This window comes from Entelurus aequoreus, linkage group LG02 (genome assembly GCF_033978785.1).
Source record: "Entelurus aequoreus isolate RoL-2023_Sb linkage group LG02, RoL_Eaeq_v1.1, whole genome shotgun sequence".
Lineage (NCBI taxonomy): Eukaryota > Metazoa > Chordata > Actinopteri > Syngnathiformes > Syngnathidae > Entelurus > Entelurus aequoreus.
In genome coordinates, this window is record NC_084732.1 from 28,615,592 (window position 1) to 28,634,228 (window position 18,637).

The 18,637-nt window shown below is 41.4% G+C and overlaps 1 protein-coding gene across 1 annotated transcript in view; it reads left to right on the forward strand.

Annotated features, from left to right (window-relative positions):
• Nucleotides 1–18,579, forward strand: part of atosa (atos homolog A) — an 88,878-nt gene extending 70,299 nt beyond the window's left edge. The window contains exons 4-12 of the mRNA XM_062024370.1: nt 4,048–4,173; nt 4,274–6,017; nt 8,434–8,559; nt 8,982–9,070; nt 9,448–9,538; nt 12,501–12,659; nt 12,955–13,023; nt 13,952–14,151; nt 18,201–18,579. Coding sequence (XP_061880354.1) covers nt 4,048–4,173; nt 4,274–6,017; nt 8,434–8,559; nt 8,982–9,070; nt 9,448–9,538; nt 12,501–12,659; nt 12,955–13,023; nt 13,952–14,151; nt 18,201–18,354 — 2,758 coding nt within the window. The 3' untranslated portion in view covers nt 18,355–18,579. The remainder of the gene's footprint in view (nt 1–4,047; nt 4,174–4,273; nt 6,018–8,433; nt 8,560–8,981; nt 9,071–9,447; nt 9,539–12,500; nt 12,660–12,954; nt 13,024–13,951; nt 14,152–18,200) is intronic.
• Nucleotides 18,580–18,637: the final 58 nt, after the last annotated feature.

An 18,637-nucleotide genomic window follows, 5' to 3' on the forward strand; every position in this document is an offset into this window, starting at 1 on the left:
AATGCTAGGGGAACAGTGCCAGAGGAAAGTGATAAGTTTATAATATTTAACACTGCTGGACCTAATAATACAAAAAGCTCCTTGATAAGTTTTCCAGGAAATGGGTCAAGTAAACATGTTGTTTGTTTTGTCCCATTTACACATCTTAACAATTCCTCTAATGTTATTTCATCAAAGAGAGAGAAACTATTTTGGAGGGCGGTATCCGTCGTATATACAGTCGTATCTGTGTTAATACTAAAGAGTGCCGCTAGGTGACATCATACGCAAATACGGTGTTAGCTTTCACTGTTATGCGGATGACACCCAACTCTACATGCCCCTAAAGCTGACCAACATGCCGGATTGTAGTCAGCTGGAGGCGTGTCTTAATGAAATTAAACAATGGATGTCCGCTAACTTTTTGCAACTCAACGCTAAGAAAACGGAAATGCTGATTATCGGTCCTGCTCAACACCGACATCTATTTAATAATACCACCTTAACATTTGACAACCAAACAATTAAACAAGGCGACTCGGTAAAGAATCTAGGTATTATCTTCGACCCAACTCTCTCATTTGAGTCACACATTAAGAGTGTTACTAAAACGGCCTTCTTTCATCTCCGTAATATCGCTAAAATTCGTTCCATTTTGTCCAACGATGCTGAGATCATTATCCATGCGTTCGTTACATCTCGTCTCGATTACTGTAACGTTTTATTTTCGGGCCTCCCTATGTCTAGCATTAAAAGATTACAGATGATACAAAATGCGGCTGCTAGACTTTTGACAAAAACAAGAAAGTTTGATCATATTACGCCTATACTGGCTCACCTGCACTGGCTTCCTGTGCACCTAAGATGCGACTTTAAGGTTTTACTACTTATGTAAAAAATACTACACGGTCAAGCTCCTGCTTATCTTGACGATTGTATTGTACCATATGTCCCGGCAAGAAATCTGCGTTCAAAGAACTCTGGCTTATCAGTGATTCCCAGAGCCCAAAAAAAGTCTGCGGGCTATAGAGCGTTTTCTATTCGGGCTCCAATATTATGGAATGCCCCCCCGGTAAAAGTTAGAGATGCTACCTCAGTAGAAGCATTTAAGTCTCATCTTAAAAGTCATTTGTATACTCTAGCCTTTAAATAGACTCCCTTTTTAGACCAGTTGATCTGCAGTTTCTTTTCTTTTCTTTTCTACTCTGCTCCGGGGTGGACCGCTAGCCTGTTCATCGGATGGGGACATCTCTATGCTGCTGACCCGTCGCCGCTCGGGATGGTTCCTGCTGGCCCCACCATGGACTGGACTTTCGCTGATGTGTTGGACTTTCACAATATTATGTCAGACCCACTCGACATCCATTACTTTCGGTCTCCCCTAGAGGGGGGGGGGGTTACCCATATATGCGGTCCTCTCCAAGGTTTCTCATAATCATTCACATTGACGTCCCACTGGGGTGAGTTTTCCTTGCCCGTATGTGGGCTCTGTACCGAGGATGTCGTTGTGGCTTGTACAGCCCTTTGAGACACTTGTGATTTAGGGCTATATAATAAACATTGATTGATTGATTGAATAGAACCCAGTTGTAGCTGGGATGCATTGTCTTTAATCTCCTTTCTAATGACTTAAATTTTCTTATTAAAGAAATTCATAAAGTCATCTGCCGAGTGGGTGGAGCTACTGGGAGGAGTCCTTTGTTGGGTTAGCGATGCTACTGTAATGAACAAAAATTTAGGATCATTTTTGTTGAGGTGGATGAGATTTGAGTAATATTTAGCTTTAGCTAAGGTAAGCATGCATTTATAAGTTATTAAACTATCACTCCATGCTTGATGGAAAACTTCAAGTTTAGTCGCGCACCATTTACGTTCCAGCTTTCTACATGATAATTTATGGGCTGTAGTTTCTTCTGTAAACCAAGGGGTTACGCCTTTTAGGGGCCCTTTTTAGCTTTAGCGGTGCTACACTATCAATGGTGTCGCGCAGGGCGTCGTTAAAGTTGTTAGTGAGGTTATCAATAGAGCCGACATAATTTGGGAATGGTGCCATTACCGAAGGGAGTAGGCCAGCAAGAGTCGTCGTTGTGGCAGCATTAATGTTGCGGCTGCTATAGTAGTTATTATTATTATTAATTTGTTGACAATGAGTCAGAACTTCGAATTTTATGAGGTAATGATCGGACATTACTTTAGTATACGGGAGTATCGTAACTTTGGAGGTGGTGACACCCCTGACAGGCACTAGATCTATCGTATTACCGTTGCGATGCGTGGGTTCATTTATTATTTGTGTAAAACCACAGCTATCAATTATAGTCTGGAGCGCCACGCACGGAGGGTCCGATGGGGTATTCATATGGATATTAAAGTCCCCCATTATGATTATATTGTCGGCGTGCGTCACTAGATCAGCAACAAACTCTGAGAATTCACTGATAAAGTCCAAATAGGGCCCAGGGGGGCGGTAGATAACAGCCAGGTGGAGAGGCAGCGGTGTGACAAACCTCATAGTGAGCACCTCAAACGAGTTATATTTATTATTTAGGTTAGGTGTAAGATTAAAGTTTTCATTGTATATTAGTGCGACACCCCCTCCCCTTTTAAGAGGATGGGCAACATGTGCATTCGTATAGTTAGGAGGAGATGCCTCACCCAGCGCAAAAAAATCGTCTTGTTTGAGCCAGGTCTCGGCGAGACCAACGACGTCAAGTTTGTTGTCTCTAATAAATGGGTTATACTTGTATAGCGCTTTTCTACCTTCAAGGTACTCAAAGCGCTTTGACACTATTTCCACATTTACCCATTCACACACACATTCACACACTGATGGCAGAAGCTGCCATGCAAGGCGCTAACCAGCAGCCATCAGAGGCAAAGGGTGAAGTGTCTTGCCCAAGGACACAACGGACGTGACTAGGAAGGTAGAAGGTGGGAATTGAACCCCAGTAACCAGCATCTAACTAATAACGTTTTGGAAGATAATGATCTTATGTTTAAAAAGCCCATATTATAGGTAGTGGGCTGTTTTGAGGATTGTTTGTTGAAATGATCCAAAGTAGCGATATTAATAATGTTGCGTTTATTATGCGTAGTGCACTTTAAATAGTTTCGACCATATCTAGGAATTGATACGACGGGAATTTTCAGATTGTTTGCCTGGTGCTGCGATAAACTGAACGCATCATAGTTAGCCACCTCAGTAGAATGCATGTCTACCTCTGACATAGTCACAACAGAAAAACATTATGTGAGTGATGCAAGCCGCTGCCATCAGGGCGCCGCCATCTTGTCAACCTATTGAAGTAAAACCAAACAAATTTACTTTTTTAAACATTAATACATAAGGTAGAGCATGATAACGGCATGCAATAAAATAAATGAAATTGTACGAAGGAAGACCACAAATCAGTGGTGGAATCAATATAAATGATAAATGATAAATGGGTTATACTTGTATAGCGCTTTTCTACCTTCAAGGTACTCAAAGCGCTTTGACAGTATTTCCACATTTACCCATTCACACACACATTCACACACTGATGGCGGGAGCTGCCATGCAAGGCGCTAACCAGCAGCCATCAGAGGCAAAGGGTGAAGTGTCTTGCCCAAGGACACCACGGACGTGACTAGGAAGGTAGAAGGTGGGAGTTGAACCCCAGTAACCAGCAACACTCCGATTGCTGGCACAGCCACTCTATCAACTTCGCCACGCCGTCCCCAATATAATGTTTAATATTTTTTTAATATTGTTTACTTGCGTGTTATCACCTTATTACTGAAAAAGGAGTATTGAAAAGTGGGACATACGGATACTGGTAGGAATGAAATAAAATGTGTACCATACTGAAATGAACCAAACTATATGCCTTTTTTATGATTTAATATGATTTAAATACAAGTTTAAATACATGATCACAAGCTTGGTACCCACAGGGTCTATTAGCCTAGAAAACTGGCCCACTTTTCTGCTCACATTTGTTGAATAGTGAACACACATCCTTGAAATGGTTTTCATTAACCCTGACACATTTCCACCTTTTTTTATTGTTTTTCCCCAAAAAATAGAAGCGGTGATCGTTTCATTGAGGAGAAGACGTTGCTGTTGGCAGTTCGCTCGTACGTTTTTTTCTCGCAGCTCAGCGCCTGGCTCAGTGCCTCCCATGGCATTGTCCCCAGAAACATCCTCTACAGGTTAGACGCTATACTTTCTTATGATGAAACATGCCTTAAAATTGGTTTAATTTCCACTTTAAGATGAACACTTACAAGAGTACTCGTTGTCGTTACACAGAATCAGCGCTGCCGATGACGATTTGGTTTGGCAGTTCTCCCAGCCTCCGTCCGAACACGTTTTCCCCATCCCCAATGTGTCCAACAGTGTGGCGCTGCAAGTCCGTGTGCAGTCACTGCCCCGCCAGCCTACCTATCCCACCCTGGCCTGCAGCATCCACACCGGCCTGCCTCCACTGTATAGCAAGACCCCCAGCCTCAACCCAAACCTCAACAGCCATGGTGGCCCGACCACCCTCCGAAAGAGCCAGGAGCCCAGCAAGGAGAACCTCCTTCACAGCTCCAACATGTACAGCAAGAGTTCCAGCTCCATGTCGGGGCTCCTCCTTAACGGAATGCCTATTCGTAATCTTCCCATCAACAACATCCCCATAAACAGCCTCCCGCACACCATTGATCCACTTCCCTACAGCAAAATGAGCCAGGAGCCCGGGGAAAACAACACGTTTCAGAACGGAGAGCTCCCACGGGTCAACGTGCCTCCAAGTCAGGACTCTCCACTGTTCCACAGGTCCTCCCACTCGCCCACACCCTCCCGCTCTCATTCCCCCTCCACACTCGCCGGAAGCAAAGCCGGGAAATGGCTCTACTCGTCGTTCAATGGCTCATCTGACCCCCCACAGTTAGAGGATTACAGCAGCAACCGCAGCGAGAGGACAAAGGCGCCCATGCCGGAGCCTCTTCGAGCTTTGAAGAATTTCTCACTGGCCGAGCCGCCCCGCTGCCCGTCCCCTAGACCATCGGCGAGCGAGACAAACCCCCTCATTGGCTCGCTGTTACAGGAGAGACAGGAAGTTATAGCCCGCATCGCACAGAGGCTCAACTTTTGCGACCCCACAGCACCGCCACTCCCCCCGGCCCTCTTCGCCTCTGAAACCCCCCCCAAAGCCACGTGGGGCAGTAACCATGACGACATAGCTGCCAGTAAGACCAAAGAGCCAGAGGTACCGCCCTACGAGTGTGTGGGACAGGCTTTGCCCACTCCGTTCCACACCCCCTTGACCGCCACATCTTTCCACAAACGGGAGACATCCTCTCCAAAACCCGCAGCCTGCAGGAAGCTGAAGCTGACCGAGAAGAGAGAACGAGACGAGGGGAGCACGACGAGAGAGAACGAGGGCGAGCAGGAGCGAGACAGCTCCCTCATTGCCCAGGCAGTACACGACATCACCAGACTCATCCAAGAGAGACTGTTTGTCCCCTCGCTGTCGCCCAGCCACAGCAGGAGCGGCAGCCCTCTGCGCCACACACACACGACAACAGTCACGCACACCATACGCACGTACTTGCACCCCGCACACGTTGCCAATGAAGGCTACACCAATGGCTACATCCCCAACCATGAACCTAACAGAGACACGCACGCCGTGGCCTCAGACGCGCCCATTTGCACAAACAAGTCCATAATCAACCCGGGGACTGATTGCCATTCGACCCGAGCCCAAAATGGCACTCACTTTACACTTGAAGAACCTTCATTCAGAGGCCAGTCGCACGCTCAGGCTGGTCCACGTTTACGAACTCCCACACCGGAAAAACTCCCGGTCCACACAACCAGCAGACATAAGGTCCCTTTGCCGGAAAACAGGAGTGACCAGCCCTCTATGCGGAACGCCAAAATGAACTGTAACACAATCCAAAACCACAGAAAACCTCTGTCACCAATGCAGGCTGACGCTTCAGCCCAGGACGAGAACCACTCACCTAGACAGTCTTCAGACCTGACTCCCCATCCTACTGTCCTGGTAAGAGAGCCCACATTTAATCTTTTTTCACAATCGAGCCACATAAGCCACAGGTGGCGCTATAACCACTAACCGACATATTTAATAGCAGTTAAGTGCCACCAGGACAAAAAAAGTCCTCAGGGTATACAGAGTGTATAAAACATTTTTGGATTCATATTTGTTTTTTTAAAATCAGATTTTACAAAGAACTTCAGTCCAAAATAAAATAGCTAATATGCCATGTTTTTGAAAGCTCATTTGAAGTAATTATGCCAGTCTTTTCTTAATTTTGAAAACTGTAATCATTCACATTGTACTTGTTTAAGGGCTGGGGTAAAGCTCAGACCTGAATATACATAAGATTAGTAATAAAACACAATTTAATGCCTTGTTTTTCTTTGTTGTGTCAGATTCCAAACCTAATTGTAGTTTAGTATCATGGGTCAAAAAGTCCCCATTGACTACTATTATTCTACAATTATTACATTACGCAATATAATCACATGCATTTTCTAATTCCAGGGCTTCATTTTGGAGAAAAATAGTACACCTTGTCATATTTACTGTTTGGAATTAGATGGGACAATTTGGTTCTCACAAGGCTTTGACGTGGTGGTGGCTTTTTCACATTTACAGGTTTGCATTAATATTTAGGACTGATATTTATTAAGAGAATTGAGCAAAAAAATATAAAAAATATCAATACAATAACATTTTATACACTCTTACCTCCATGAGTTATTAATATTATTCCTCAGTGTAACATTGATTTAAAAAATAATTTGAAATACGGTAAAAGTAATCAAATTAAACATGAAAAAAACCCTCTCAAGAAAAAAACATTCCATTCAGAGTAACAAAGCCAAAGGTATGGCTAAATATAGGGCAAATATTTACTTGAAAGGACGAAAAAAGTCCCCAATTTACTCTAAGGCAGGACTACTGGCGGCCCGGGGGCCAAATCCGGCCTGGGAATGACACCATACTGTCCCCGGAGTTCAATTCAAAACTTGGAGACAATCATTATTGCAGCAAGAGTGCTCCTGTTTTATCGAGGAACTTTGACCACTGTAAACATATCCTTCCATTGACATTCAACCTTCCTAACAAACATGGAACACTCGGGTCCAAACCTGCGATTTAAATTACTGAGGCGTTCCTCAAGACGCCCCTTTCTGTCCTCTCATTTTTGGAAATTTTTTGGAATGTGATTTATGTAACTAAAGTGTTACTGGGGCTTCTTTACTTCAGATGCAGTCAGTAGTGATTTGTTAAACTTATTTTCTTATACTAGTGGTGTTCCGCAAGGTTCTATTTTAGGTCCTCTCTTTTTCATCCTTTAGAGTATTCAACTGGTGGCCTGTGAGTTAAGTTCAGAAATCTTATCAGAGACTCAACATTTTTGCTGCAGATTCTTTAAAACACTGCAGTGCTGTTGTAGAGATGATTTGTGACTAGCCTTTTTGCAGAAAGGCCTTAAAATAGCAGAGCACTCCTTTAACTCTGACAAAATAAATTAAACCAAAACCAAATGTCTACTGTAGAGCAGTGGTCCCCAACCTTTTTTGCACCACGGACCGGTTTAATGTAGGCATTATTTTCAGGGACCGGCTTTCTACTTGTGTCTGATAAAAACAGCAAAAATAAGTGCATGAAAAATACAACTCTCTATAACGCTGAATTAGTGGGAGCCCTGGGCTTGTTTCCTTTCAATGAAATGCAGATGGAAATGAGCCTTGGGCTTCAATTTGTAACATTTATATTTTATATGTTTATTGAAGTGCATTGTATCATGTCACAAAGTTATACCAAATATAACAAATGGCAACTTCCTGTCAGGATTTTTACTGTACATCTATAAACAAGCTTATTGGTGTGTCTAGTGGGACAGGCTAAAGTTACGTCGCAGAAAGTGCAATCGTTTATAAATGATTTAATGTTTTCCTGCTGCCCGGTAGCAAATGTGTCACGGACCGGTACCGGTCTCCGGACCGGTGGTTAGGGACCACTGCTGTAGAGGACGCTGGTTCTCCGGAATGCACAAAATGAGATTAGTAGTGAAGAGAGAAGTTTGCCTTCCCCCGTCATTGCTTTTTTGAAACATGGCCCTTAAAACAATTTAATTGAATATCCCTGCTCTAAGGGTTAAAAAAAAACATTATATATAACAATAGCAAATTCAGAAAAATGTGAATGATCCTTCGGGGCTTCTTTCCACTGTAAGTAGCCCCAAATGTATCAGTGACTTGATGTGGACAAAAAATAGACATATTTTTAGTGTATGACCATGGCCACAACCAGGCAGGATTTGAGTGCTAATAAAAGATGATGGCACGGTGCTTGAGAAGATGGTTTCAAAGATGATGTGGGTTTACTAGCAGACGCTTTAACTCTCCCTCCTTCTTTGCTCTCTCTCTGTTTGTGCTCGCTCCAGCGAACTCACGGCCCTCCCCCCTTGCGGCCCTGCAACGGCTGGAGGAAGCAGAATCGCCACTCGTTAGACGCCACAGCCACCAAAGCCTTCCACCCCTGCACCGGCCTGCCGCTGCTTTCCAGTCCTGTACGAAAAGCACACTCACCCACTCACACTCTCACTGAACAAACTCTTGTCGGTGTTATGGCGGGTGTTTGTTCTGTAGTGACTCAAGTTTGCAAGCTTGTTGAATTGTCAGTGTTCGCAGATTATCAGTGTTATAATCGTGGCCATCTGCGACGTTACTCACAATGCAATCAGCACTAAAGAAACTATCTACTGAGCAGTTAGCCAGTGAGTACAGAGGCTCACACTATGGCAGCATGATTCACTCGTAACTCAACATGAGGTCAATTATTGCTGAGTCACATAACAACAAGCCTAGATCCCACTTACACCTCATCACTAAATGTACAAATATAGTGAAATCATATTGAGCTAGTTGAGTTTGCCAGCCATGTTTTGTGCATCATATAATAGTAATAAAGTGTGCGTCTGCTCTGCTGCAGGTTCCTCAGAGGAAAAACCAAACTGGCTATTTTGACCTGGACACCTCCTTGGTTAGCTGTAAAGGTTTGCCTTGGGCCTCTGGGAAAAGGTATTTTTTTATTTTTTTCTACGCTCCTTTGAAATCTTTATTATCATGTCTGCACCCACCACTTTATGGTATGCATCTTTTTCTAGTGCTATGCAGCAGTTCAGTGCATGTATGCACTTAGATATGGAAAAATGTAACCAAAATGTCTCCTGTGCTCCTTGTTAAAACTGATGAACATCAGAGCTTTCTCAAAACCGCAACCAAGATAGATACTCAATGCATGTGTTTGTTAGTCAGTTATTGGATTAAATTCAACACGTGAAGTTTTTTATTTTTATGTACATTAATTTGAGCTTTTTTTTTTTACCTCATTACCTTAAAATGTGTTGTCGTAACGAACAGGTTAATCAAGTGTGTGTTTTGTTTTAACCCCTCAGGGTGTGCTCTAAGGGTGAGGAGGACGACTCCCAACAGCTGTTCAGTGCGAGCGCTCCACCTGCCAGTCTCAGTCTGCTGGGGAACTTTGAGGTAAAGCTCCAACACGCCTTTGTTTACATGCAGTATAAAGATTATACATGTGATACAGTATATCTTGATGCAATAAATACTTGCAGATTTTACACTACACAGTATTTCATCCCTCACATTTTAGCAATTATTTTGTACTTCAACTTATGAGCACATTGTCTTTCACAACCAAGCTCATAACTCAGAACACTTGTATCACAAAGAAGCTCAGTCCATTGAAATTAATTAAAGTCAATTCAATCCATGCTTGGCCATCCCAATAGAGCACCATTTTAACATGTAATATGTCTTTCTAAATACAAAACAAACTTTTAGACAATAAATATTGTTTGAAAAACAATATAAAAGCATGTACTACAAACAACTATAGTAGTTTTATGAAATAATTAGGGTAACGATTCATTTTAACAACGATTTGATTAAATTCAGAATTTGTGGTTGCCGATACAATTCAGTGACAATATTTTTTTGGAACGATACGATTTGAAACGATTCATTGAGTTGAAATCAATTCAGTAACTGTTTAGCAAAAAAAAATCAACCAGTGTGACTGAAATAAATACTGGATATTGGTGAAGTTTCCTATATTCCTGTTATTTCTTATATGGTAACTATGTATAAATTAATCATGGCTACAAACAAGCAAGTAAACAACAATTAATAGCCAATGCAGTCACATCTTATTTGAATAAAGTGTAACCAACACTTAAGGTTGAATTAACAAGAGAAAACCTCTTTGCTCTAATTTTTAATATTCAAGAAATGTTAAATAAAACTACACATTTTAACAGTAGATTTACCTGCTAAATAAAGTTCCCCGACCCGGCCACACCGGATCTGTTCCCCGCCCTGGTGTCGCCAATGAAGGACAGCGTCTCAGATTTGCAGAAGCATTTATGACCCCTTCATCCCTGTCGATGATGTTAGCCGCCCCTTGCTTCCTAATTTCCAAAGCCTCCTTCATCCATCTCTTCTATTTATTTGTTTCTCATGAAATGACTTTCCTTGGCTGCCAGTTGCTGTGTTCCGGAGGTCGGTGCGTTGCCGTTACTTGCTCCGCTGTCAATTCCGTTGTGTTGGCCGCAACTTTTGTGGCTTAAAGTTGTGTTGCGGCTTTATATTATTGTGTTGTCGTTTGTCTTTGTTGTGGCTTTTACAATCGTGCTGTAGCTGAAAGTTGTTGTGTTGTAATCAATGATATTGTCTTGTCCTTTCTCAGCCACCATAGCTATCCGCCATTTTTGTTTTGATGACACCACAGACGATCAAACAGACTTAACGTTGAACTTCCTTATTATTAAAAGTGCTCAATTTAATATAAAGTCTGCCCTTTGTTAAATCAAATGTTTTCCTTTTTCTAGTATCGATAACATCGATCAATATCCTTTTTAAAACGATCTTGGATCAATACCTATCTTCCGGAAGGCAAACTTGCAGAGCACAGATCGATATATTGAAATGTAGGAATTTCAATCGAACTATTCATATATCAATCAATCGGTACACCCCGAGAACTAATGTAATGATATTGTTTAGCATTTTACCTTGGGAATCAGATTTTGGTAGGTGTCTCTTACAGGCTGCTTCTCCGGGGTGTAAAAATATGAATTTGGAATTCGCTGTTTATGTTCCACACAGACATATTTGAGCGACGGACCAGATAGATGAGAGTTGATGATAAGCTGAGTACCAAAGGTAATGCTCAACCTTCCTGCAACTTCTCAATATTGTCATGGATAAATGTTCATCGTTTGGATGTTTATGGTTGGATGCCACAGACGCTGCCTGTAGCTTGTGTGATGCAGACTAATGCTACGGCAGGGATTACTTGCCGGGTAGGATGCTAACAGGTTGGACATGTTTTTAATGGTTTGTTTCTGTGATTTGTGTCGATCTCTGAAAGGGACTCAAACGCGTAGATTAACCGTCTAACCAAGACGTATGTTTGTTTCTTGTGTAAAACAAAGCAGGAACAGCATCATGTAACGATATATTGTCTCTTTATTGCTCAAACGGCACAGCCTGTTACAAATATTAACCAACGGTAAAAATGCTTGTGACTCAAAATATGCTCTCAACTTAAAGCATAACAAAAATCTAAGAGACAGGTCGTATTTCAAATTAGTCATAAGTTGAGGTACCACTGTATCTCCTCAAGGGACAATACTAAAGAACTGAAACTTGTATCTACTTTAGAATAGTCACTGTACAGCTTGCATAGCAGTACATATTTATTTCGCACTAAAAGTAAGTCAACACTTAACAACTGTTGTCTTAACAGCTGGCAACACAAAGGTGAATGTACGTCACAGTAAAAATGTCCAGTGTCAATATTTAAGGTGAGCACCATTGCTATCAAGCAGTGCCTTGATTCTCTGGGTTCAGGTCTGGAGAAGACATACCTGGCTAATCAGTTATCACCTTCAGCTTTAGCTCCCTCAGCAAGGTACTTGATCATCTGAGAGGGGTGTTTGGGCTCCTTATCTTGTTGGATAACGGCCACAGGGCGCAGTTTGCTTCACAGTACGCAGAACATGTTGGAAATGTATGTTTCCCCGCAAGAAGCCTCAGCTGCCCAGTGCGGGCAGGACTCATGCAGCCCCAGACTATGATGCTACCACCGCCTTGCTTGACTGTAAGCAAGACACAATTGTCTCACTACTCCCTTGTGTCGTCAGCTGTGTGTTGACTCGGAGTAATTCAACACTGCTATAGAAATTGTACACAGACTGCTCTGAAGTGTATCTATGTCTATAGTTTTGTCCCTTTAAGAAGATCTATGTGGTCAAAATGGTTGCTAAAATGTTTGTGAAATACTGTAAAGAAACCTTTGAAAAGAGACTATAACTATTAAATCCGATCTTGGGTGTAAATCCAGCCATTTTGTGTTTTTCAAGCCGGAATTATAGATCTGTTTTGTGTTGAAGAGCAACAGTGTTTACCAAATGAACTCCCTTGTCAGGAGTGCGTGTTGAACTACCGCCTGGAGCCTTTAGGGACGGTGGAGGGTTTCACAGCTGAAGTGGGAGCCAGCGGATCCTTCTGCCCCAGTCACCTGACCTTGCCCGTGGATGTGTCCTTCTACAGCGTCTCTGACGACAACGCCCCCTCACCTTACATGGTACGACTGCTGTTGTTGCCCTCGTTTTGCTTCAGCTGCTCATTCTTTAGCTGTCGTGTGACATAATGCTTGTAAGCACGCATCACAAAAATATATTTTTTCTACCCTCAGGCCTGCTCCACTCTAAAAGCTTGCATAACGCTGTATCTAATAATCTGTTTACCATGCAATATGTTGAAGGGTTTGTCTTAAATGCTTGAGCTGATTTATTTGAGATCCATAGTTTCTCGTGCAATGTTTCTGTTGCCATAAAAATAGCAACCTACTCTAAAGAAAGCTTGTTTTTTTCCCAAAGGGTGTCATAAACCTGGAGTCCCTTGGGAAAAGGGGCTACCGAGTACCTCCATCAGGAACCATTCAAGTGGTAATGGCTCTCTATAATTCCATTTGATGTATTCTGTAAAAAGCTTTCCATAGAAAATCAGCATAATTTCTTCATTTTTTGTTTACTCCAAGTAAGGGCAGGGATGTGAGACCCCTAGTGGTTATGTTACAAACAGTCAAAGACTATTTTTTTCACACAGACAAAAAGTAAGGTGGTCGACGGTGGCACACGCAAACACCATAAACAAATGCAGTGGGGAGAATTCAGCAATAACATAAACATAAGATTTTTAAACAGATGGGGGAAACAAGCCACAAATGCCCAAAACACATACAAACCCCCAAAACAAGTGCATGAGAGAGATCCATAGAGAGTAATGCTGCAAGTTGCAAAAAAAATCGGACATTTGCCAAGCTACTTACTTGAGGGGATGTCTGTCTTTAAAGACATAAGCGGGATGCCCAGAATTCAGTTGGCTGACTTTTGAAAAGGGAACAAAAACTTGGCCTTTCACGTAGCTAAGGTTAGCGTAGCGTAGCGCCCCTATTGTTTATACGTTTTTGGTTTTGGATCGTTTCTGTGTTTGGAAGGATCTATTCAATCAGACATTGTACAATAAGTATTGGTATATTTTAGTGATCCAATCAGACATTGTACAAAAATATTGGGATAATTTAGTGATCCATTCATAAAAAATTTTGGACATTTGGATGCTTCTTGAAGGCCCTTTTGAAGGTCCATAAAAGCAGGCTTGGATATGTTTGGTGTGCAAAAAGCCCATCAATCATTCTCAGGGTGGACTCAAAAAGATTTGGAATTTTTGTCAAAAGAACTTTCAGTTCTCTTCAGGTTGAATCACGAAGCGGCCTAATACTTTTGATCACAGTGCATGTTCATTTTTCTACTGCAGTACTATGACGTGATGTTGTGAGATTTACATTGCACACAATGTTCCCTGCCCACACAGACCTTATTTAACCCGAACAAGACGGTGGTAAAGATGTTTGTGGTGATGTACGACCTGCGTGGCATGCCAGCTGGGCACCAGACCTTCCTTCGCCAGAGGACTTTCTCCGTCCCCGTCAGGAGAGATGCGAACCATCAGATCAACAGGAAGCCTCTCACGTTGGGCCAGGGACGCACATTGCGCTACCTCGTTCATCTGAGGTGAGACAGACTCCATTTCCTACAGTACTACCAACTATCTTTTCATGAACACATGTTTGCCGTTTAGATATTATCTCAACACTCTTTGAGACTCATTCTGCTTCAGTAATTGTTTCGCCTAGTTGGCGACACTTTCAGTCATATTTTTAATTAATTTCTTTTTTTAATTGAATGAATATAATCCATTGTTCTTAGAATTGTCTTTCACATTCACTTTCTTCCTTTCCATGCTTGCAAAACAAAGTTATGTCAATCTCAAGCTATAAGCTAATGCTAGCGAGTAAGACCCGATGTTTTGATCGGATCTTACAGGGTTCACTGTGTCATTTGCTACAACAACTAATGCCGGGAAAGCTTGTATGTCACATTTTTACTTGCATCTTAAAGAATAACAATTAGCAAAGAGACAGCTCTTATCTCAAAACATTCCTAAAATGGGATACTCTTAATTTGAGGTACAACTGCATCACTTTTGACACTGCTAAAGCTGGATACCACTACTACCTGTAAGAATAAGAGAGGATAATATACAGTATTCAGGCCCCAAATTTTTACTTTAAAGGTCAAGGCAAGTGTTGCCCTAGAGGAGGGCTCATATTTTAGGGCACCAAGGCAAGGTAGAAGGGCACCAAGGCAAACGTTCTTTTATTTCGAGGCAGGGGCTCAAAAGCAAGCATGCATGCATGCATATATATATAATTTGTAATGTCTAATAAAAAACATATAAACGTTATCCATACATCTAAAGACAAACATTAGTTTTTTATTATTCTTAAATAATATCAATTTATCAGCTTTTTGTCATTACATGATGCCTTTATCTCTATTTTTACATTTTGATAGACAGAGGGTTTTTTTTGTATTACTTATTTCTTTTTTTAATGCATGTACATTTAAATGTACTGTACATGTAGATGCCGTATCGGTGCGGATCCATTAAGAGTTTGAGCAGAAATATGTCGTATAGTAATTATATGTGCCACATGAATGGTTTTTGAAGTAATACCTTTGTGACATGAATAAAACACAAGTAAACATGACGTTTACTTTTTGATATCAAAATAAAACACAAAGCAATTTGGCTATGAAGTCTAATAAACAAGCTTTGTTCTTCTCCAACGCCTCCTTGTGGTTCAGTACAACAGTTTGGCCAACAAAATAAAACAGGAGTGACACCCCTCACTTGAATACACAATACTCACAGCCTGCGTTCAATTCGATGAGATGACAAAACATTTTAGCTAGTACTGATGTTATATGAACACTGATACAGTTCGCAGTTAAATAAAGGACGAGTGAACATCCCAGTCAACAAACTAAAGACTTTATAAACAAGTTAACAACGTTCACGACACATCGACTGCTGCATGTTTCCTCACCTCATTAACTCTGTCACAGCAGCTGTATTGAGAAAATAAAAGCAACATCAAATATTTTTTCTCCTTCGTTGTATAGTTTCAGTGTGGGACAAGTGCGTCTTTCTCCAATATTGTCCACACCTGTCGCCATCTAACAGCAGTTCGCTCTTAAACGCACACCGGGAAGCGAGGGAAAATGACGTTAAACCAAGCGCTTGGTTCTGTTTATTCCGAGGGGATATCTACGGAGCAAAGTCTGTGTAGTTAGTATGCCATGATAATCAAGCCCTTTGAGACACTTGTGATTTAGGGCTATATAAATAAACATTGATTGATTGATTGATTGAAGCCAAACGACGCTAGTGCGCTTGCGCCTGACTTTGTGTTGCTAAAATGCATTAATAAATGACGTTTTTTTTAGTCACTAAAAAATGTACGGTATTACGAACCGTCTGGAATTTTTGGGCAAATTATCATTATACCGTTTACCGTTACATGCCGAGTCCATTAACAAGTAAAAAGTCAAGGGCGGTCACAGCTTGTTCTTGCCGCCGATGCTGGTAAATTTTTTAGGGCATTACGGCAAATGACTAGGGCGGTCGCGGCAAGTGCCGCGGTTGCCATGGTTAATTTCGAACCCTGAGTATTGATGAGATCAACCACTTCTGTTCAACAACATGGTAACGTTAGCTCTTTGGTCTTCACTTTGCTGCTATGGATTTTCTAGCTTTCCTCAGTGTGCTCTTAGTAAAGTTTGTCTCTCTAAATAAGTAGCAGGAGTTTATTTCAGACAAGTTAGAAAGAAAAACATTTTAATAAGAAAACAAATTATAGTAAGTGTACAGATATAGAAACAAATTATTCAAAATAGAAAACCCATAAGAAATTAAAAGAATACATAATGATTAGGATTTACCTATTATTCAAAACTGGAGTGGGAAGAAATGTAACTTGTATACTCCCACCTTTCCTAAATCAACTACCTAGCTGTCTTGTCATTATCATCTATACCAGAGGTCTTCAACACAGGATCCGTAACCCCACAGCAGGGCGTGTCAAGAGAATGTTTAGTTGAATGGACTTTTTCATATATATTATTTTTCTACACAAATAACATTCAGAATTATATACTTTGTAGAAGAAACATTATTGTAGATAACTGTTACATGTACCTCAAGTAGAAAATAAATGTGCATATGAAAGCAACATAGGCATTATTAACAGAGTAATACGGCTTAAACTAAATAACTTAAATAAATAAAAATAAATGTGAAAGATGGCACATAAGATGTAACTGCATTGTTTGTCCTAGCATAGAACAATAGTGTTGATGTATGAGAGGTCTATTCTTACACATATCAGAGAACACATCTCAACTATTTGAAAGTTTGGCATTGAAGTATAACAGCGCTGCAGTGAGGTCTTTTGCCATTTTTGACAAAGAAGCATAAGCAGCTGCTTCTGGAAGACATCAGGTATTGTATGTAATGTTGGTAGATGATGATGTACTTTAACTGTGGCATCCTGCATGCCCACTCTGTAAATAAGGGAAAAGCAAATGTATTATTTTTATTAGTATTATTTGTATTGTTATAATCATCTGACTGACACACAAACTCTAATGCTACAGTTGTAAAAACAAAACATGTTGCAGTGTTTCTGCTAGGATTTGTATTTAACACTTAAGTTTTTAAAAGTAACGTAAAGTAGCAGCGGCCATTAACAGCACAAAACACACAAACAAAAGAACATTTTGCTCTGCTTTGATTGATTGAGACTTGTATTAGTAGATTGCACAGTACAGTACATATTCCATACAATTGATCACTAAATGGTAACACCCGAATAAGTTTTTCAACTTGTTTAAGTCTGGGTCCACGTTAATCAATTCATGCTGCAGTATATCTTGTGTGCACACACTCCTCGTGCTCACCGATAGCGCCCAATAACGAGTAACTTTATGTAGCACTTAAGTGTAACTATAAGAACGTTTGACGGACCAACGATGACAAGTTCATTTTCAAACATTTTCCATCATGCATTCAGCTACAAGTTGACGTACCTCATACTCGACGTGGAGTTGTGACTGCTTGTTCCGGAGTTGGCTCAACATGTTGAAGTGTTGCCTTCCTTCGCTGGGACTTTTTTCCTGCATTTTCTGGTGATGGGCTGACTGTCCTCAATTATTTTACCTTCAGCGTGCTTTACCAATCCAAAATACGTCCAGACTTCAGATGTTGTTCGTTTACTAGGAGGACAACATCTCAAGAGCGAGGTCCCTGTGTTGTTTTCCGCCATCGCAATCAGCGCCTTTGCGCATGCGCCATTTTCAGAGGCGGAGCTGATGGTGCGTTTTCAGCAAGTGAGCAATGTCGCTTAGAATGTATTAATAAATGAAGTTTTTTCGATAATAAAGAATAAACGGTATTACTAACCGTCTGAAATTTTACCGCAGTTTATCATATCGTTTACCGTTACATCCCTAGTTCATTAACAAGTAAAAAGTAAAGGGCGGTCACGGCATGTTCTTGCCGTAAATGCTGGTCATTTTTTTAGGGCATTACGGCAAATGACAAGGGCGGTCGTGGCACTTGCCATGGTTAATTTTGAGCCTTAAAAACTTTTATTTGTGTAGTGTTGGTGTTTGTTAACATGCAATTTATGAAAGTTCTCCTCATATGGCCACCCTAGGTTCCAGAGCTCCAAGTCTGGGAAGATCTACCTCCACAGAGACATCCGTCTGCTGTTTTCTAGGAAGTCCATGGAGGTGGACAGCGGTGCTGCCTATGAGCTCCAGTCCTTCACAGAGTCCCCCATCGACCCGCCTTTCTCTCCCCGCTGCTAATGCCTGACAGACTCAAACACCCCTCCTTCATCACCTGTTCAGCCATTAGTCACTGTGTCAGTTTGTGAGACGTGTATTGGAAGACAGATTGAAGGACAGCAGGTGATGGAATGAGAGGTCTTTTAAAGAGTTTCAGACGGCGTGCATGAACTTTGATGTTCGAGGGTGACTCCCGGTAGGAAAATTTAAAAAAGGCCTTACATGATTAAAGAGTGAATCCTCCAGCGTAGAGAGAGTATAGACCTATGATTGTCTACAGGAATAGTTCAATTGTTTCCCTAAA